Source organism: Cinclus cinclus, chromosome 2, assembly GCF_963662255.1.
Source record: "Cinclus cinclus chromosome 2, bCinCin1.1, whole genome shotgun sequence".
Classification (NCBI taxonomy): domain Eukaryota; kingdom Metazoa; phylum Chordata; class Aves; order Passeriformes; family Cinclidae; genus Cinclus; species Cinclus cinclus.
The window spans coordinates 28710331-28729820 of NC_085047.1; the positions used below are offsets into that span (position 1 = coordinate 28710331).

At 42.2% G+C, this 19490-nt stretch overlaps 1 protein-coding gene across 1 annotated transcript; it reads right to left on the reverse strand.

Annotated features, from left to right (window-relative positions):
• Window positions 1-3511: 3511 nt before the first annotated feature.
• Window positions 3512-18757, reverse strand: USF3 (upstream transcription factor family member 3). The gene is made up of 6 exons (XM_062513093.1): window positions 18743-18757; window positions 16613-16677; window positions 14642-14670; window positions 12216-12298; window positions 11101-11197; window positions 3512-10033 (listed from the first exon to the last, which is right to left on the reverse strand). Exons 1-6 carry the CDS (start codon window positions 18755-18757, stop codon window positions 3564-3566), a joined length of 6759 nt encoding a protein of 2252 aa, XP_062369077.1. The 3' UTR covers window positions 3512-3563.
• Between the last annotated feature and the right edge of the window lie 733 nt (window positions 18758-19490).

Here is a 19490-nt window from a genome sequence, read left to right on the forward strand (position 1 = left end):
CCAGCACAACATGACCCTGCTAATCCCATTAACAGCTGAACAGTTTGTCCAGATGGATGCTGTGAGGGACAGTATCCAAAGCATTACTAAAACACAGAATTACATCCATTGCCTTCCCATCATTCACATAAGTGTCAAATTAGCTAGACAGGACTTTAGTGAACCCATGTTGCCCATGCCTGATGGTTGCATTATTCCTTAAACTCCTTTTAACAGTACCCAGGAACCCAGACTCTCACAGTCTGTACTTCCCTGTGTTCTTCCCTCATCCGCTTTCTACAGATTGGAATAACACTAGCTACCTTCCTGTCAGCAGGGACCTGTCCAGACTCCCATATCTTTTGTAGATGATTGAGTAGGGTCCTGCTGTATGTCCTGCTTGCACCTTCAGTACTCTGAGATGACTCCTGTCTGGCCAAGTGAATCCATGGACATTCAAGTGTTGCAACGGGTTTAAATCAATAAGCTCTCTCCAGTTTTCAAAGACATTATAAAATAGTGTAGTTTTCCCAGCAGAAGAAACTAATATGGTTTTCTGTGAATGTCTGGAATGATGAGCAGGCTAGAAGCCAGGACTTAATTTTTCACTAGTTTGTCTTGAAAGCCAAACCCATTGCTGCACACACAATTCCATTTAAAGAGAGCAAGAATGGGCACATTTGCTTCCCTCCTCAAAGACCAGACAAGTGTGTAATGCACAGAGTAGCTGCTGCTTCAATCCCCATCCTTACTATCCAGAACCCACGGGAACAGTCACTGTTACAGAACTCACCTCACCACCTGAGGTAGACCCTTTGAGACCTACTGCACTACTGACACCCCGGCAGTCAAGAGTCTCACCAGGGCACACCCAGACCTGCAGTTGGCTGAGTTGGTTTGAGGCTGAGAACTGACTCATTCCTAACCCCTGCCCTCTGCACAGGCCAGTGGCTGCCACCTGGTAACTGCACTGTGTCCAAGAGAAACTGCCTTGCTGTGAACTGAAATACTCAATTACTTGTAAGAAACAGGGAACTGATGCACCACTTAAGATAAGTTCCACCTGAATTAAATCATGATTCCGGGCAGAAAGGGACCTCGGGGCACTGGTCGACAGCTGGCTGAACATGAGCCAGCAGTGTGTCCTGATGGCCAAGGAGGCATCCTGGTCTGTACCAGGAATAGTGTGGCCAGCAGGAGCAGGGAGGTCATTCTTCCCCTGTACTCTGCACTGGTGAGGTCACACCTTGAGTGCTGTGTCCAGTTCTGGGCCCCTCAGTTTGGGAAGGGCATTGAGATGCTTGAATGCATCCAGAGGAGGCAGCAAGGCTGGTGAGGGGCTTGGAACACAAAACCTGTGAGGAATGGCTGAGGGAGCTGGGGTTGTTCAGCCTGGAGTAAAGGAGACTCAGGGGTGACATTATCACTCTCTACAATTAGCTAAAGGTCGGTGTAGCCAGGTGGGGGTCAGTCTCTTCTCCCAGGAAACCAGTGACAGAATGAGAGGACAGTCTTAAAACTGTGCCAGGGGAAGTTCAGGTTAGATGTCAGAAAAAAAGTTATTCACTGAAAGACTGATGGACCAATGGAATTGTCTGCCCCGGGAGGTAGTGGAGTCACCATCCTTGGATGTGTTTAAAAAAACACTGGATGTGCCACTCACTGCAATGGTTTAGCTGATGAGGAGGTATTAGGTTAGGTCATACATTGGACTTGATGATCTCAAAGGTTTTTTCCAACCTAGTTCATTCTGTGATTCCCAACCAGGATCAGAACTGTTTTACTTCACCTTGCAGGAAAACACCAGACTGAAGGTTACAAGAACAGAGACACTCTCAGGATAGACTACAGAAACAGCCCAATTATTTTTTCATGTTAAAGCCTCCTTACTTTCTTGAATCATTGTAAAAGGGCTTAGCAATACCAAAGTCTTGGGTAGTCAAACTGTGGAAAACTCTTCTAGGTCCCTCTTTGTGAGTCCTGTTCTTGGACATGGAAGAATACCTTCCTTTTCACCTTTCAAAAAGAAACAAAACAAAACAAAAAATTCCAGGGAGTCTGCGCCTGCCCATGCCCTCACTGGGAGTTTCTGATACGTCCCAGAAGCAACAAGATGATGCACTGGTGAGCAAAAACAAGCAGAGGATGAGTGCATGCCAGGGAACTTGAAGTTACTATGTTGTTTGAAGAATCAGACTCAGAATGGTACTTCCAAACACATAAAAGACAAGTATTTCTGCCCTGTTAGAAGAAAAAAGCACACTGCAGAGACATTAAATAAATAAAATTTAACTAATTCTTCCCTTTCCTTTAAAAGAATTAGGGCCAAAATTTTTGAAAGTACTGGAGACTCAGCCAGCACACATGCACACATTCACTCCATCTCTCATGAATCTAAAAACAAATCATCCTTCCTCAAATCCCAATGTCTTTCTGTGTGTTTCACTCTCAACACATATATGTTCATCCATGTTCCTCCTTCAGCCACAAACACACAAGTTTAGATAAAAGGTGCATTCAAGTGCAGAGTACTCATATTAACTCAGGCTCAATCCTATCAGCAGTATCAAGTAAAAACTGTGCCCCCAAGAATCTTCCCTCCTTCTGTGGGATGCAACAGGCTCAGTCCTCCTCCCATGTACTGCCTGATACAACAAAGGGCTGTCACTCACACAAAGCAGAAAGCTGGTGTTAAGAGCATAGACCAAAGAAAAAGCAGAGAGGGAAAAAAAAAAAGACATTAAGAAGGTGCTAAACAAGGTACAAAACCCACCCTGAGGTAACCTGCAGCAATCAACAATGAAATGGCAACAAACATGGCTGCTGACTCTGCTGACTGCACCAGGAGTGGTGAGCTACACTGAAACATCGACTGAATTCAGCAGTAACTGAAGCCACTGTTAAAACAGATTGAAACAAGATTCTTAGAAACAGAAAGTCATGGGTTAAGGAAATCTAAATTTTCTAAAACAGTATTTTTAATTGCTGACCATGGGAGCACACAGTAATTTTCACCAGCTAAAGTCAGCCTTAAGTCAAGTGTATGTTACAAGCTTGAGACAGACCAAAGCTGCACAATACATGCCGTTTCCAATCAGCACTGGGTTAACACAGTCTTGACTTGTGTTGAAGCTCCTGAAGATATTTTACAAAGGAAAATGAGAAACCCAAACCATTCCAAGCTCCTCTGCAGTTTCAGGTAAACACATCAGGAATAAACTGACACCTGTAGCACTTATTTCCTGTCTCCCATACAGATGCTCTCACTCCATCTATTACCTTGGGACAACTGGACATCAAACTTGATTGCTGGAAAAATCAACAACCAATATATGCACAGCTCTCAATGTTGCATCCTTACCATTTCCTAGTAAGTAAGCATTGCTATAGGCACTGGTGCTTTAGAGTTAGTAAGGTGGGTGGAAATACGACGTGTATTTAAATATGGAAAGTACCATATACGTACATTTAGGCAAATAAACACTGATGATGTGAATGGTCTCTCCAGGGGTGCCACTAAAATCTGCTTCCTTCTTCTTAAATATATAAACAACACATCAGACCAGAAGTCAGTTTGCCAGTTTTCATACAGCTGAGCTGCAGTCGTGACCTAAAATATGGCTTATATTGTGGGCAGGGCGGTTTGAGGGCTGCTTGGAAGAATCTGAAGCAGATGTGTTTGCAATGGAAAGCAAAGGTGACATTGCTGAGCCATCTGGAGGAAGAGCTGTGGCTATTTCTGGAAACAAAGAAGTTAAGTTAAAATTGGATAAGTGTGATGTGTTGGTCATGTGCATTGGTGGCATATCTGGAAGCAAAGGAAAACTTGGTTGAGCAAAACCAACAGGCCTGGGAGGAGACAAAATGGATCCAAATCGATTGTTTAAACCTCCACTGCTTGGCTTCTCTGTGGTTGGGTTTGGAAACATTTGGTTGGGAAAGTAAGGGATAGAAATGTCATTGGAGAGTGTAGGGTGGGCAGGAGAGTAAGGTGGATAAAAGGATGGCAGTGTATTCTGAGGATCAACTGGGATTAGAGCTGGTGTCCGAGTGGCACTAGGCTGAGTGACTGGTGGGATGAAAGAAGCATTAGCATTTATTGGTGGATTCATACCACCCTCCGGAATAAAAGGGAATCCAAAATTCTGGGAGAGAGTATGTTGGTCAGGGGTCGTATTATCGTTGGACACTTGAGGGCCATCAGACATAAATCGGACAATGCTTCCTCTCTTTTCTATCGTGGACTGTTGGCGCCCAAGGATCATGCTGCCACTGGTGGACAGCGGAAGATGGGGAAGACTAGGGTCAAAGACATTCCCATGTCTCTGATTTCCGGATCGATTCCTTTCGGGCTGACGTATTTTAGAACCTCCACTGTCTTGCAGAGGATGCCTCGAGCGCTGAGTGACTGAAGAATTTGGCTGACGAACAGAAGGCTGCCCTTGCTCGCCGTTTCCATGAGAAACTGCAGGGTGAGGGTGAGTTGGCCTCACAACTCCATGCATATTGCTGGAAACAGGTGTATTCATGTGGTTCTTAGTTCCATGACTGTCTGTCATCCTCATGGGGTTGGACTTCTGTACAGAGATGTTTGGGCTTGTATTGCGACCCTGAATGTCTCCTGAGGAAGAAGAACTTGAAAAAGGAATAGTCAGTGAACTGTTCCTGGTGTTAATTGCCCCAATGGACATGTCACAGCTTTCCCTGCTCTGGCCATCACCATCCCTTCGGATGTGGACACTCTCCCGTGCTGGGGGACAGTTGTACTCGATTGTGGAGGAGGCACCGCACTGCGTGTTCCTTTGATGTTCTGGGATTGATCTTTGGCTTCCACTGACTTGATCTCCAAGGTGAGGGGCGAGTAAACTCTGCATGAAACTTTGGTGGCATGTGTTTTCATTTTCCCTTGATGGCAGGGTATTCCCCGTTGGAATACCCTGTACTGGCTGATAGGGCAGTCTCTTCTGCCTCTCTATGGATGGTGCAGCATTCTGACCGATTCGGAATGCTTGTGACTGCATGCCCCGGAGGGATGACACAGAATTGCCAATTTCACTGTTTCTTGAAGCCTGTACATCAAAACTGCCCGTCGGTTGTTGATTGGGTCCAGAGGGCTTAAATGTTTGGCAATCAGAAAGACGCTGCACATCTGAGCCAACTGTGTGGTCAACTGACAAACGGCCCTGCATATTATGAATCGCCAACCCTTTACTTCTAGAAACATCAAGATAGCTTCTCATTTCAAGCTGGTCAGAAACCCTAGGGCCTTGAAGAGATATTCCTATTCTCTGCTCCGAATTAGAGGGAGTCTTCCCAATGAGAGCCTCAGCAGAGTAGCTGGAAACTCTGTTTCTTTCCTGCCTGTGAGGGGTGCATGTCATATCTGACGGTCTGGTTACGATACTGGCCTGGGACACCATTTGCTGCTCTAAGCCCCTCGAGGTCATAAGTCTTTGCATCTGATTGTGCCCTGACACGTGTTCTGAAGTGGAACCTTGCTGTCTGCTGCCAACATCCTGTTGCTGCTGATGCAGAATATCCTGGCTGATATGGCTCTGCGGGTGGTTATGGTGGTTTCTGCTTGTTGCAGGATTTTCACAGTTCTTTTCAGGCTGGGAAGCTCCAAAATGCTGCTGCATCTGCTGCTGCATTTGTTGGTGGTGAGGATGGGGCTGACCACCTTTCTGCCGTGTTTGATCACTTCCATGGTGTTTCTGCTGTAGAGAAAGCTGTGTGGCTTGTGTTCCCTGGATGAGATTCCGTTTCTTTTGCATCTGCACCTCCTGCTGTATCGTTCGCTGTTGGTGGACACTGTGGGGTTGAGTGTGGACTGAGTTTTCCCCGTGAGTGACGTGGTGCTGCAGCTGGTACAAGTGGTGCCTCTCTCTTAACTGCCCAGCCTGCTGTTGCTTCAGGTATGGGTGATTACTGTGAAGGTGAGAGATTCCTTGGGCAGGGACATGTTGAATTGGCTGCAAGTGCTGCCCTGTCTGGCCTGGCTGCTCTGAAAGCGGTGGCTGAGAACTACACTGAACTTCAGTTTGTCTCAAAGTCGGCGTTGTGAAATTACTGTTGGGTGGGAATAACCTATTGAGGCCATCAGCGTGCCCTTGATTGCTCACTGGTGCCACTGAATTGGATGAATTAGGAGGGATCTGACTAATAAGCATTTGTGTTTGATCAGCAATACCCTCTGGTGTCCGGTTCATCAGTGCCATCCCCTCAAGCCTTATGGGTGCTGTCTGGCACTGCTTTTGCCTCTTTGCTGTAGAAAGCAGAAGGTCATCCTGAACAGCCCTCTTGGCAGAGTCTTTGCGACCTTCATGGTTTTGCTGCTTTAAGTGTGATTCCTGCAGCTGGGGAGCCTGCATGGTGCTTGCCCTGATAGCATTCAGTTGTTCCTGAGCATATTCACTCATCAGAGCAGGTCCTGGGGACAGATTGATGTATGTGCTAGATGGAAGGGAGAGGGTCACAGCTGGAGGAACACTTGCAGGCTCTGAAGACTGGGATAAACCCGAGCAACTCACCAGGGGATGGACAATGTGGCTCTGGTGTATCAGATTATTCACACTTAGACTGGTTATGCTGGGTGTCTGGGAAGTGGAAATCTGCAAAGGAGTGTTTGATGTTTCCACACCTCCTACAGAGCAGCTTGGCTTCTCAACTTGCCTGTCGACATTTGTCGGTACTGTTTCGTGGGTACTGAATTTGTTCGGGGCTGCTTCCAGTGACCCTGCATTGTTTTCTTTTACTGACTGAGGTTTAAAAGGCTGTTGCTCTCTCTCCAAAGGTGCAACCTCAGACTTAGAGATGACATCCCTCGTGTTAACCTGTATTCCCCCTCCGCCTTTCTCAAGGCTTTCCTGGTCAAAAATAGCTCTTGCTGCAAGAGCTACAATGTCAGTCTGTTCTGAAAATGTGCAGCTGTTACATGTACTGGTTGAGGTGCTGCTTGTGACATCTTCTCTGGTGGTATCTGGCAACATCGATGCAACTGAGAAGCCTCGACTGCTGCCAGAGCTGGTTGACATGGGGGAGTCTGCCTGCCTGCTAGTAATAAGGGAAGCACTCACTACTTCCTGATCAGAGATGCAGGAGTGAGGCTGGGAGAGAGCGTCACTTTCTGTGTTCATCAGCAAGAGTTCCTGCTTCTCAGGCAAATTAACATTTGATTCTGCTGATTTAGAGTTTTCCATAGGAAAATTAGAATGCTCCCCCTGAACAGCAAATGAAGAGTTTTTTTCCACAGCTGTTCTTCCTTTTGTGAGATCAGACAGCATTTTGGTTAGACCCTGTCCTTCTAACAAGTCCACATCTTGCATTACCACTGAGGAATCCTGCACAACATTGCAGGACTCTGAAATAATTCCTGCTTTGGAAGTATGACCTGCTGTGTTGCTCTGTACTGCTGAAGTCCCATTTGCAACCTGCAAATGTGTCACCTGTGCTTCTTTACGAGAGGATGTTAATGTGTTGGGGGGTTCACAGGGTTTGGGAGACTCTGACAACTCAGAGGCAGTTGGTGGGTGGCTCTGAGATCCCTGGGCCTGCTGGTGAGGAGCAGCATCTCTGGCTGGCGGTGGAGTGAGCAGCAACTGCTCCGACACTGCAGACTCCAGCGGTGAGGAAGTAGGCACCTCTGCTAAGCTTGGCTCTGGAGCAGAAGGGGTTTTCACTGCCTGTTTAGAGCTCACAGTCTCTTTGGAAGGAGAGTCAGAAATGCTGATGCCGTTCGATGCAGCTGTGCCGCCTGCCTGTGATGTGGTTACAGCCTGTGACACTGCTGGGGTGTTTTCTGGCAGCTCTTTGCCATTTGAAGGCTTTGCCACCGTTTCCACAGGAGCACAGTCCACCTTCCCTGCATTTTTGCAAGGAACTGCTGAGCAGGACACTTTATTATTGACTGTTTGGTGTTTCTTTGTGCTTGGTTTTTTGTTTGTCCTTTTTGATTTTGTACTGGACGGCAAGCCAGCAGCCACTTTTTGTGGGGAAGCATTTATGGAATTAGATGCACTGGGTAATACCGAAACCTCTGCAGGCACTGAAGATGACACAGAAGTTGGCAATGACACACAGTTGACTGTGGCAATCTGGTTATTGACAGTTGCAGGATTGGTGGGGTGGCTGAGAGACAAATGCAAGCAGCTCTGTCCAGCCATTTGTGATATGCTTTGATTGAGGTTAGCTAAAGCACCAAATGTATTGAGGGCAACATTGGTATTCGGATCTTCGCTGGTGGTGGGCTGAATAATTTGCATAGGGGCTTGGTTTGAAGCTCCAGATGAAGACATCACAGGCTGCAATGCAAAAAGCTGCCCATTTAATGAGATAGTCTGAGGGTGCTGTTGATTGGACATTGTCACTGAAAATGTCTGCGTAGAGCTAGAAGATGGCAAAGAAGATGGCCTTGGTAGTATATGGACAAGGTGTTTCCCCCCGAAAGTCTGTGGAAGAGAGGCATTTTGCATGGAGCCGCTGGAGTTGGCAACTACAGTTGGTCCATTCACGGGAACTCTTACAGAAGCAGAAGGCTGAGCAGAGAGGAGGGGAAGAGGATTCTGATTTGCAGCTTGTATAATTACAATTTGCTGACTAACATTTTGGCTGGGAACTTCCGCTCTCACAATGGGCTGGCACGGAGCAGGGTTTGGAGGCTGAAGGATGATGACATTCTGGTTAGCTGGTGCTCCTGTCACAGCTGAGGCAACTGGCTGTGCCATCTGAATCACCTGCATAGCTGAGTTTAATGGAAGGATATTTCCGGCAGCCTGGGCTTTAACCTGTGACTGGCTGATTAAAGGCTGTATAGGTACAGGTGGGCACGAGGGCAAGGTAACTACAATCTGTTCAGCTGCCTGGCCATCCCCAGGCAGAGAAGCATGCAAACTGATACTTGTAGTCAAAGGCCTGCTGTGGGCAGAAGACACAGTCCCAGCACCATGGACTGGCTCGTTGAGGAGGGCAGTCATTATCCCGGATTGGGTCTGGCTCAGCGGCTGAACAGTGTTTCCTGCCAGCTGCAAAGTCGTCCATGTGGTCTGTGTGTTCCCAGCCGAAGGCATCCGGGTAAGGCTACTCATGTTTTTCAAGTCTGAAGTGCCAACACCTGAAGAGCCTGAAAAAGACCAGCAGTTCTCCAGGGGACTGGCAGCAAGAGTGCTTATTGCTGTCACAGCCTTAACTCCTTCTGGTGCAGACGCCACAGGTGTCCCAGCACTGCTGACCACATCTGTACTTTTGAGGACATTTCCAGAAGAGCAGCTCTCTCCAGTAGACAGTCTCACAGGTGGCACACAAGCTGTGTCCGTGGCTGAAATGGCACAGCTCTCCTGGAGGTCACTCCTGGAATTGTGTGTATTTGAGCAAGTTGCATTCACCTGTTGAACTTGGGAGGCTTCCACAGAGGCACTGGAAGGAAGGCTGGTTCCCTGCGGGAGTGTTTTCTTTGTTGATTTAGTGCCCTCCTCATCATTTTTACTTTTGGGGGGATTTTGCTGAATCTGTTGTGCATTACTTGAAGAACACTGTAGTTCCTGTTCTGCTGCAGGCTGAGGTGTGCTCTGTGCGCTGGCAGGAGCAGTGGTGGGCACACCTTGCTCGTTCTCCAGGGTGGAGAGCTCAAGAACATTCCCTGCTGGAGCTGTCTGAGCAGATGCCAGTGGAGAAACTGTAGGTTGTGACCATGGCTTATTTTCTGTGGGATAAATACCAGCAATTGTCACAGGAGTCACTAGGTTGCAAGTTCTCTGAACTGGCACAACATTGGCTGTTTGCTTTTGTAAATTATGACCAACATTAAACGTTATTCCCTGCACAGACGCTCCCTGGTTATTTCCATTCGGCTGAGTCCCATTTGAATAGACAATGATGTTCTTTTGAACCTGATCACCGGGAATAACAACTGAGACTTTGGCGTTTTTGAGGTTTCCTTTCCAGTGGATTGTAGGGTCATCATACAAGCAAATATCATTTGCTTTCAGTAGCTCGATGTATCTCCCATTTTCCTTTTGCAGTTCATCCAACTGTTTTCGGAGTTTTTTTATCTCTTCAGCTGCAAAACAGTGAGAGCACTCCATTATATCAGCACCACAGCAGATAATGAAATAATGTTACCACATGATTTGGAGAGTAAACCCTGTTTAGTAATGAAATAATTTGTAGAAATAAATTGTTAATAATGTATGCTCTTTTCAAATGGTTAGCACAATCTGTGTGCTCTTATCCTGATAAGTCTCTCTATGGAATGGGAAAGTTAATGCATTTCAAAGACTATTCAATTACCAATAGCAGGATAAATCAAATTACTTAGAAAAAAAACCATTAAGACTAATTCAGGTGAAACTGAATGCTAATCAAAATTGTTTAATTCCTGAAGGAAAGATGAGCACATTAATCTTTTTCTTTTCACTGCTCTTTTGCAAACATCAAAACTGTATAATTGATAATCTTGCAGCTTTCCGGAAGAATTAAGTTTCATTACATCTAAAAATTACATAACAAATTAAATAAAGCACTCATGTAAAGCCACAAAAACTGGCAATGCACTTGGGAGATGGCTCATCAAACTGGGAAAATCACAATAAAGCAGAAACAAAAATCACAAACTACAACATTAGCTCCGAGACTATTTTTTCTCACTGTACTTCTACACATCTATTCAAGTAAATTCTATATGATGCATTTTATTTTTTATAAAATGAGTGGTTATAACTTTTACAGCTTTTCAAAGGAAGAAAAAGTTTTATGAATGAAGAAAACTTCATCTTTTCAATGAAAAAAAATCTAACTGAAGTTTGTCTGAAATCATTCTGATCACTAAAGTAAAATAAACTGGGGCAGACTTTACCAGACGATGCCACATCACCTAAAAAGCTCTGTAATTACTGTACATCACAATACAACTGCTGCATTATCTCACAGCTACGTGCCAGAACACTCACTTGGGCTTACTGCTGGCTTTTTGTTTCAAGATATTCTAAGCAGCTGTATTTTTCCTCTATGTGCATAATTTCTTGGGATTCCCTTTTGTGGTTCCAGGCTTCGTTGTTAGTCAGTACAGAGACAGAGCAGAAGTGAGGGACAGAAATTCTAGAGCCCCCAGTGAGCATCTGTACTTACCCTGCTCATTGTTCCCTCCATTTAACAGAAGTTCATCATTCTGTCTTTTCATTTCTGTTATATACTTAAAGGCCTGATCCAGGATCATGTTTTTGCTCTATACAAGAAAACACACATACAAAATTAGGAGAAAGGTCTAGAATTTTTAAATCCATTAGTGATGAGGCTGTAGTTACTCCAAGAGGTTTTAAAAATATGCTCTGAATATCAGGGGGTAGGGTTTGTTTTCTTTTGGTTTGGGTTGGGTTTTTTGGAGGTTGTTTTTTGGTTTGGCTGCTTTTTGTAAGATGAAACTACAGGTTTTGTCAGTGACACTGACCCTAAAATGCTTCATGGTTTTACAGAGTAGCATTTTCAGTGCTGGCTTTCTGACTCCCAGAGATAGATACTAAAGCCACAGATCCTGAACAGCCAGCACCCTTCTTGCTGATCACCCTAAAATTCATGTTCACTAATAAACATATAAAACACATGAGATTTCCAGGAAACTCCTTGTAAATATTTTATTAAAAAGGAAACAAACATGGAACAACTATCCAGGGAGATATATGCATAATTTTGAAAGTAGTGTAAAACCAGGGAATACGGGAAGAGAAAATAACCCATCCACAATCATCTTTTTATGTAACCATGCTTATTCTGCCTTCAAAACCTTTGTTCGCTTAATTTCTTCTACTGTTCAGTAGGAACAGTCTCTGCAGGGGATTCCTCTATCTTGAAAAAGATGCTTCTGTACATCAACTTCAGAGCATTTGTCTTGCTTCATCTTTTGCAAGGAGAGTGTCTTAAACTATTATTGTAATTTCAGTTTCTGAATTGCTTTCAAGCCATTATATGAAGGATGACAAAAAAAAGCAGTTATATGCAACACTTTCAGATAAAATGCTCAAAATCTGTGTAACTGCATTCATGTGACCCTGCACTTCCAAACAGAAAATCTATTACAGGTAGTTTTTAAAATACTAATAACTAGTGATATTTTCAAGTATATTGATTCAGACAGTTTTGCCTTTTTGCTAATACAAATAGTAAAATAAGTATTTATACTTCAACAGACAAAGAAACATTTGAACATTTGGCAGGAAACTTGTATGCACCTCTGGATGGACACTCACCTGCTTAAGTGCTGGAGAGCAGGGAATGAGTTCTCCAATTCTGTTTATCCCAGCATTAATCTTCTTCTTTCGATGTCTTTCCACTAAGCAAAAATAATATGTACTGTGTTATCTGGTTGGGTAAGTCAGCACAACAGCAGCACAACTAGGACAATATAAGGGCCCATAAATCCATTATATCATTACACATTGGAACCTGGAGTAGCTTGAGTGAGGAAAAAAAGTTCCTCTAAAGTAAATCTCAGTTATCAAATTAATACTAAGTGGAATCAAAGAGTCATAATGTGAATAACTAGATCTTCAAAAGCTGGGGATATTTTGGACCACTTCATGAAAAAGTAAAGTTCCTACAACTCAAAATTCAGGTTTTAAAACCGTTTTCTAACATAATTTTATGACACTCTCTTCATAAGATACATCGATTACATTTAGGCATACAGAAAGCAAATTAACAAAGATCATGGAAGTAATCAGTTTCATATTTAGGAAGCAAACCCATGCCTCTTAAATTCTTATGTCAAATTTAGCACCAAAAGAGAAATAATGTAGATTTTATCAGTCTTCAGGCTTTATTTTAAATTTACAATAACAGAGCAGCCAGCCAACACTGAACGTAGCTGAAGCTCTAGGTTTATATAATATCAGGTATATACAATATATATAAAATCTTTTCTATGTCAAAAGGTTTAACTGTTGCATAAGGCTTAAATGACTGGCCGTAAAGAAAATATTGAATGGAGATTAGTTCCAGTGAAATACCTATTTTGGAGAAAGTCAGAAAATGCTTGATTTATAGTCTTCTAGTGATATCATTTACCTCTTCAATAGGTCTGAATATTGGCAGAAGGGGGTCTACACTGTAAGACTAGGAGTGTAAATACCTCTGGGTGTTTTACACAGACAGTATCTCAGTTTTCGATCCACCAGAGTCAACCTTTTTCAAATATAGTTAATTCTCATGTAACTATTTTTTTTTTACTGAAATAGTTTCATGTTCTATGCAAACTTAAAACTATTGGATGTCTTTTAAAAAAAAGAAAAAAAGTTCTGTCATGGCTTTGTCAGGACTCAAACCGTTGTGTTGTTCATTCACGGTGCTGAATGAACCTTTTGATTTGTGCAGTTGCTCTGCTTTTGGTGGCACATTAGAAACAAACTGTGACCTGCAGGTGAGTGTATTTTATTTTGCTCCTTTACAAAAGACTTGCTAATTTAATTTAAACAGTCTTACTTCAGTAACCTGTCACTTCAGTTTACCTTTCTCAAACCATTATTTTTTTGCATTTCAGGAGAGACTGCTGGCATTGACAGAGACAGGCCTAAATACACTAAATGCAGCAAGACAGTTTCTTATGCAAGAAATTTACCATACAAATTAGAGCACCTCTGTAAAAATTAAAACGCAGGACACCTAGGACTTAACCTTTATATATCTTACTCTTGCATACAGATATCAGTGAAATTCTACATACAGATATTTGTGAAATGCTACTCTTTTGTTTTGGTAATATTTGCAACACTCTCCACATCTTTTCCAGATATTAATGACAAAGAACGTATTGGCTTGGAAGGAGCTGGTCCCCACATACTGCAGAGTTCAGCCCAGGTGATAAAGATTTTGGGAATTCCAACGAAGCCAGCAATCTTAGAAGTAAACCTGGTAAGACTGTTTCCTGATTCTTCTTAATACTGAAGGAATTGGCTACACCCTGAGCACACTCAACAAGCGCAACATTGCACAGGCTTCACATGGAAACTGCTCAGTGGTTTTTCCAGCTGAGTTTGTGAAGACCATGTGATACTGCTGTTCAGTAAAAGAACAACTGCAATCAATTTCTTTGCATAAACCAGGCCAAAGCCTGCCAGACTCTTCCCCAGTCCAGCTTTGTGTTCTTATTTGTAGAAGATGCCATTGGTGCTAGACACTGATAGGTGCTGCCCAAGGGATGAGACTCCTGCAACATAGAGCCAACATTTGCACACAATTTCTGTGGTGTCAGCATCCAAGTGGGTGCCTTAGGAATAGGCTAGAGCAGTACTTTTAATCCAGGGAGCCTCTAAACCTCTCAAGTAGGATACTTGTCTTTGTTTTGACAGAGGTGGATATTAGTTGCATGTGAATGCCTGTGCAGTTGTTTTCCTTTGGAATTGAACACAGCTGAAATGATTTACTTCTTAATTTACTAGCTTTGGAAAGGCAGGGTCATGGTGCTCCCTCACACTTTAACTTTGTGCTGTGGAAAACAGCAAAATAGAAACAATCCACACAGGTATTATGCAAGGACACAGAAAGGTGTTTGATAGGGTGAGGCGTTTTCAGTGCACTACACCCCTATGGAAGAACCTTCTCCATGCAAAGTATGTTTTACTACTCCAAAGTATCTGTGCTTATTTCCAGACCAAACAGCAAAGCACGATGCTCCTACCTGCATTATGTGTCTCCCGGTTTTTCTTTCTGCGAAACATAAAGGGAAAGAACTCACATGAAACTGAAGGTTAAAGATCTGCATACAAACAAATATTTCTTTTATTATTTCTGTTACAGCGAAAAAAATACTAAATATTATAGTCCACTCTGTGAACCAGAAGAGCAGAAGTCACAATCAGGTGCTCCTAGACATTGGTATTAAACAGTTTCTAATAAAAATTCGTTCACATTCAGGCTTAAATCAATTTGCAATATAACAAGGCACACTTTAATATTCCACTTGATTATTGGTACATATAAATATTAATATTTATAGTGGAGAGCTGGGTTTTTATGTTCCTATTAAACAGTGTTTAAAAAGGCCAAAGATTAAAAAAATAGCTTTGTTTCTGAGGAACAAGACAGTTAAGTATTTGCCTGAAATGTTGCTTTTACATTCACTGGATCACTGAAACAGGAGAAAACTTTACCATGCCAGTTGATTTTCCAGCCACATTGCCTTCAAACATCATAGCTTCTGGAGTCAAAGAGGCTTCCTTTGTGAGAGAAACCAAAAATACTGTTCTTCTGCAGCTGCTGTTCTTTACTGTCTCAAAATTCTGAATAGGTGTGATTTGGGTATGTGAGGGTTGTGTTTGGTTTCAGATGTTCACCTGGGACTACTGGACCGATGGCAACAATCATTGTGTAATGCCCCAAACTGCTTTACTGGCAGTCAGTAAATTTCAAATATATACTCTACATATATAAATAACATGTACTGTACACATGCATTAAGACAAATACTTCCAGGAAGTACAGTAAAGCAAAACACGTGTTTTCTGGAAAAAGCAAAATTCCAGAAAAAACAATTTCAAAAACTTCTGTCCAGCAGCACATTTTCAGTCTAGATGTCTGCTAGGGTATGCAGAAAGCAGAGTAGCATCTTCTGCTGTCCTTTACGAATGTTACAGAACAGTCCAGATGTAAGAAGGTCTGAGGTAAGAATGCAAGATACATGTGGAAGAGGTGTGATTACTGAGGCACATTATATCCTTTATGCTTTGAGTTGATACCTACTTTTGGTAACTCACTAAAGATAGTGTGCACCTAGAGTAACTTAAGACAAGGATTACAAAACAGTAATGTTACTGTTACAGGTCAGATCCAGAGATATCTGCCAAGAAATAATGCTTAAATATTATCATTAATGGTAAACATGCACAAGAATATAAGGACTGGAGAGAGCCAGCTCTCCTTTGGTTGACATTACCATTACAGAACACAAAATACTCTATTAGTCAGGTAAGAAAGAGTCGTGAAATCCACGAAGACTGAAAAACTTTCTCTAGGACAAATCAGTGCTCTCTCTGAGCCTTTCTTGATCATAAATCATACCCCACATGGTTACTAGTATAAGACGAATGCTGCATTTAACTAAGGACTGAAGAACTCCCCTATTAATCACATATTAGACCAACCATGTTAATAAACAGGAACAAAACTCTGGAAAAGTTGGAGTGAGTGCTGAGTCACTGTTACAAATTTTGGTCATGATGTTGCTGTACAACCTTAAAGTTTAAGTTCCAGCAGAGATTTGAGCTGCAAGATCCATATTCCACTGGGAGCTGAGGAAGAGATTTAAATTACCCTGTCAAAATTAGTAGAGTTACCCCCCAATATCTACAAGGAGCCACCAAAAAAATAAAGGCTGTGCTCTAACAAAGGCAGTGACACAGTTTTACACACATAAGAATAGTCAGTGAAATAATTAAAGAATCTCTTTTGCCTAAGTGACCCAGGTATATATGTCTTTAACAAATAGTTTGGCATAGACAGAGCAAGAGAGAAACTTCTGGATCAACCCTGACGAACACAAAGAATTTCTTGTCCATACCCTTACTGCCAAACTTTTAGCTAGAAATTCTTAACTGCAATATGACTGCAGACCACAGAACTACAAAACAGTCATTTTCCCACAGAAACTCACCGATGTTGCTTCTTAGTAGGTGTCTCCTTCTCTGTCATCTCTGGCATGGTTTCAGAGAAGAGAGCCTGAGGAAAAATCATGGAAGGAATTAACAACTCCTGCACTTTTCTGGATTCTTAGCCCAGGACACTTACGAGGCTTTGTCTTGGACCACAAGACAGTGGTCCAATCACAGTGTAGGCACAAATCCATCCCCACGACTCACAGCAGTTGATTTTGTGACATTAAAAATTAAGCATTTTACCTATCGGAATGCAAAACCTGTCTGTAATGAACTTGTTTCCATTTCCTCAATTACTTTAAATGCAAAAACTATTATAAACCAAACCACTTTAAGCAAACAAGAAGAGAAGTTAAGAGTATATGACTGTTTTTCAAATGGGAGGAGGAACAGCTGAACTCTCTTATTAGCCCTTCCTCCCTGAATCTGCACTCAGTTCCCAGTTTGAAATAGAGCATGAATGCTAAGCAAAGAACAAGCTACAATGAGGACATTTCATTAACTACAAATTTAGAGTGTTCTTAATGCAGCAGATTACAAAACTTACTTGCTATTAAGCAAGTTATTTATTTAAATTACTGTACAGATAAAAATTTACTTTACAGATTAAAATTATTTAAAATACTATACAGATTAAAACGACACCCCTATGTTCTCAGATACGTAAAATTCAGTTAAAGTTATGAAATGAAGTTATACATAACAGCCTAATAAATTGCACCTAACTTGTCCTCACCTTGAACAGATTGGTAGCCTGTATTTAGACAAACAAAAACACTAAAAAATACACAAAAGATGAGATTAAGTCAATGATGGTTGAACACATATCCACCAGAGAAATTAATTTTAGAAAGCAAGTGACATAAATATACTGTAGATGACAACAGGAAAAAAATGATCTGTTTTTTTTTATGTCTGAGCTCCACATTTACTTTCATAGTTCCATTCACTCTCTCACCAACCAACCTGTTACTGCAACTCTTCCCATGGGCCCTCAAACTCCTTGTGGCTTGACCTTTCCCTAGCTCCTCCTGGAAAGCTCATTGGCTTCTTTTAACAGGCTTCATATCTTTAGAGTATTTTTTTATTAATTTGTTTGGACTGCAAGGAAGTGGGGGTGGTTTTTAATATAACTTTAAACACCAAGCAGTTCTTAATGTAAACTGAGCCTACCGCTACTGGCCCTGACATAAGAAACAAACCCCCAAAATAATATCCTTATAAACCAGAAAGCCAGACACCTATGGAGCTTCCAAAGCAGTGAAGCATACACTTCACAAAGTGTTCTGCACACACCTGTATGTGTGTGTCAAACTAACAGAAATAATCTGTATTGTACCACAACTGAATTCAGATACTGCTTTTCAGCCTTTATACTCTAGAATTTAGTTAAATGTAGTGCATTCAGTAAAGATTAGAGGAGGAGAAACATGAGGGCTGATGCTGTTTACCACTCTAATCTTGAACTACTTTCTCCATTCCAGGGAAAACTTAGGAGATGTTGGCAAACCATAAAATAAAGCAAACGAGAAACAACCTATAAATAGATCTAACTCAGGGAAACTGCCTGAAGATTTCAGGAACATAATTCAACTCCACCTACACAACAGTGTTCACACCATCACAAAACTGGACACAATCCTCTCTGAGTTACAGCATGCCATTTCCCCACTGGGTGTTACACGCAGCCTACCTAAACACAGCCACCACAGCCCTCTCCAGCCCAGCAATGGGAGCACATCACTATTTATATCCCTTCACAAACTTTCCTTTCTCTGTGCTCACTGACCATCTCCTGCATAAATTATGAATACATCTGACAGAGTTAACAGTCTTTTACTGTTGGAGAAAGCAATGGTGCAATTTCAGCACTTCCATGCACACTCTTATAAATTGTGTTACCTTATCGTAAAAACAAGATTTCTTCTCGTCGAAATCCAATTAGCTTACTTCACTAACAAACTTATTTGAGTTTATATGTAGTAAGATTCATCCAGTTGTTATCCCAGGTTGTCCAAGTTAGTAAAAACTCACAACTCTGAAACCCAGGAAAGGCAGTTTCCCACCCGAGGCATCTATAACTTATGCCTCCTGCATACAGCTGGTGATGGTCTGTAGTACTTACTCACTGATTCTAGCTGCATTCACTGTACCAGGTGATGATGGAGTTAGCTGGGAGACTTTAGCAGATGAGAGATTCTGATTATAAAAAAGAAATAAAACCAGGTTAGAGCCCAAGTATCTTGGACACTGTTGGCAACCAGAGAGATGTTCAGGTGTACATGGAGTGACTGAAGCCAGCACACCTCCTTTCAGCAGAGTTTCCAGTGTGCTAAAGCACCCCCACAGAATCTGTATCCACAAAGGCTACCAGCAGAGGCAGGAGAAGCAGAGCAGCTGCCTGGTGATACTACACTTGGTATCCATCACTGAGGCAGCACCGTGTGTAGCAGGTGAAATAACTACTCAAGAGGACAAAGGGGTCACTTAATTTAGTGTGTACAGTACTGCTTCTCTTTAGTGAGGACATGAACACATGGGCATAGTTCTGGTAAAGCAAAGCTCTCAAAATGCTTAGAAAAATGCAGATGCTGGATTGTATCGTGTGGCATTCACATACCCTGTTTCTTGATTTCCACACCACCTATAAAGACAGAGCTGATGTGTCAGTTATTGGGCATTATGAGACCATAGCAAATATGCTGGAAATCAAAGCAAAAAGATAAAAGAGGTCTTAGTTTTGGTGAACTTAGCATTTCTGAAAAGCTAATGTATTCACCAAGCAACTGTATTTTTTTAATCTTGCAAATTTATACAGTTTGAGAAACAAAGAATTATTTCTCTATTGCAGTGTATTTAACATAGAAAGCATTAATG

Bases quoted from the DNA above. Each gene is read 5' to 3' on its own strand.
- USF3 (XM_062513093.1), bottom strand. The intron at 11,198-12,215 runs GTGAGTGTCCAT...TTTCTTGTATAG, and splicing joins GCTCTCCAGCACTTAAGCAG to AGCAAAAACATGATCCTGGA. The intron at 10,034-11,100 runs GTAAGTACAGAT...ACTGTTTTGCAG, and splicing joins TGGAGGGAACAATGAGCAGG to CTGAAGAGATAAAAAAACTC.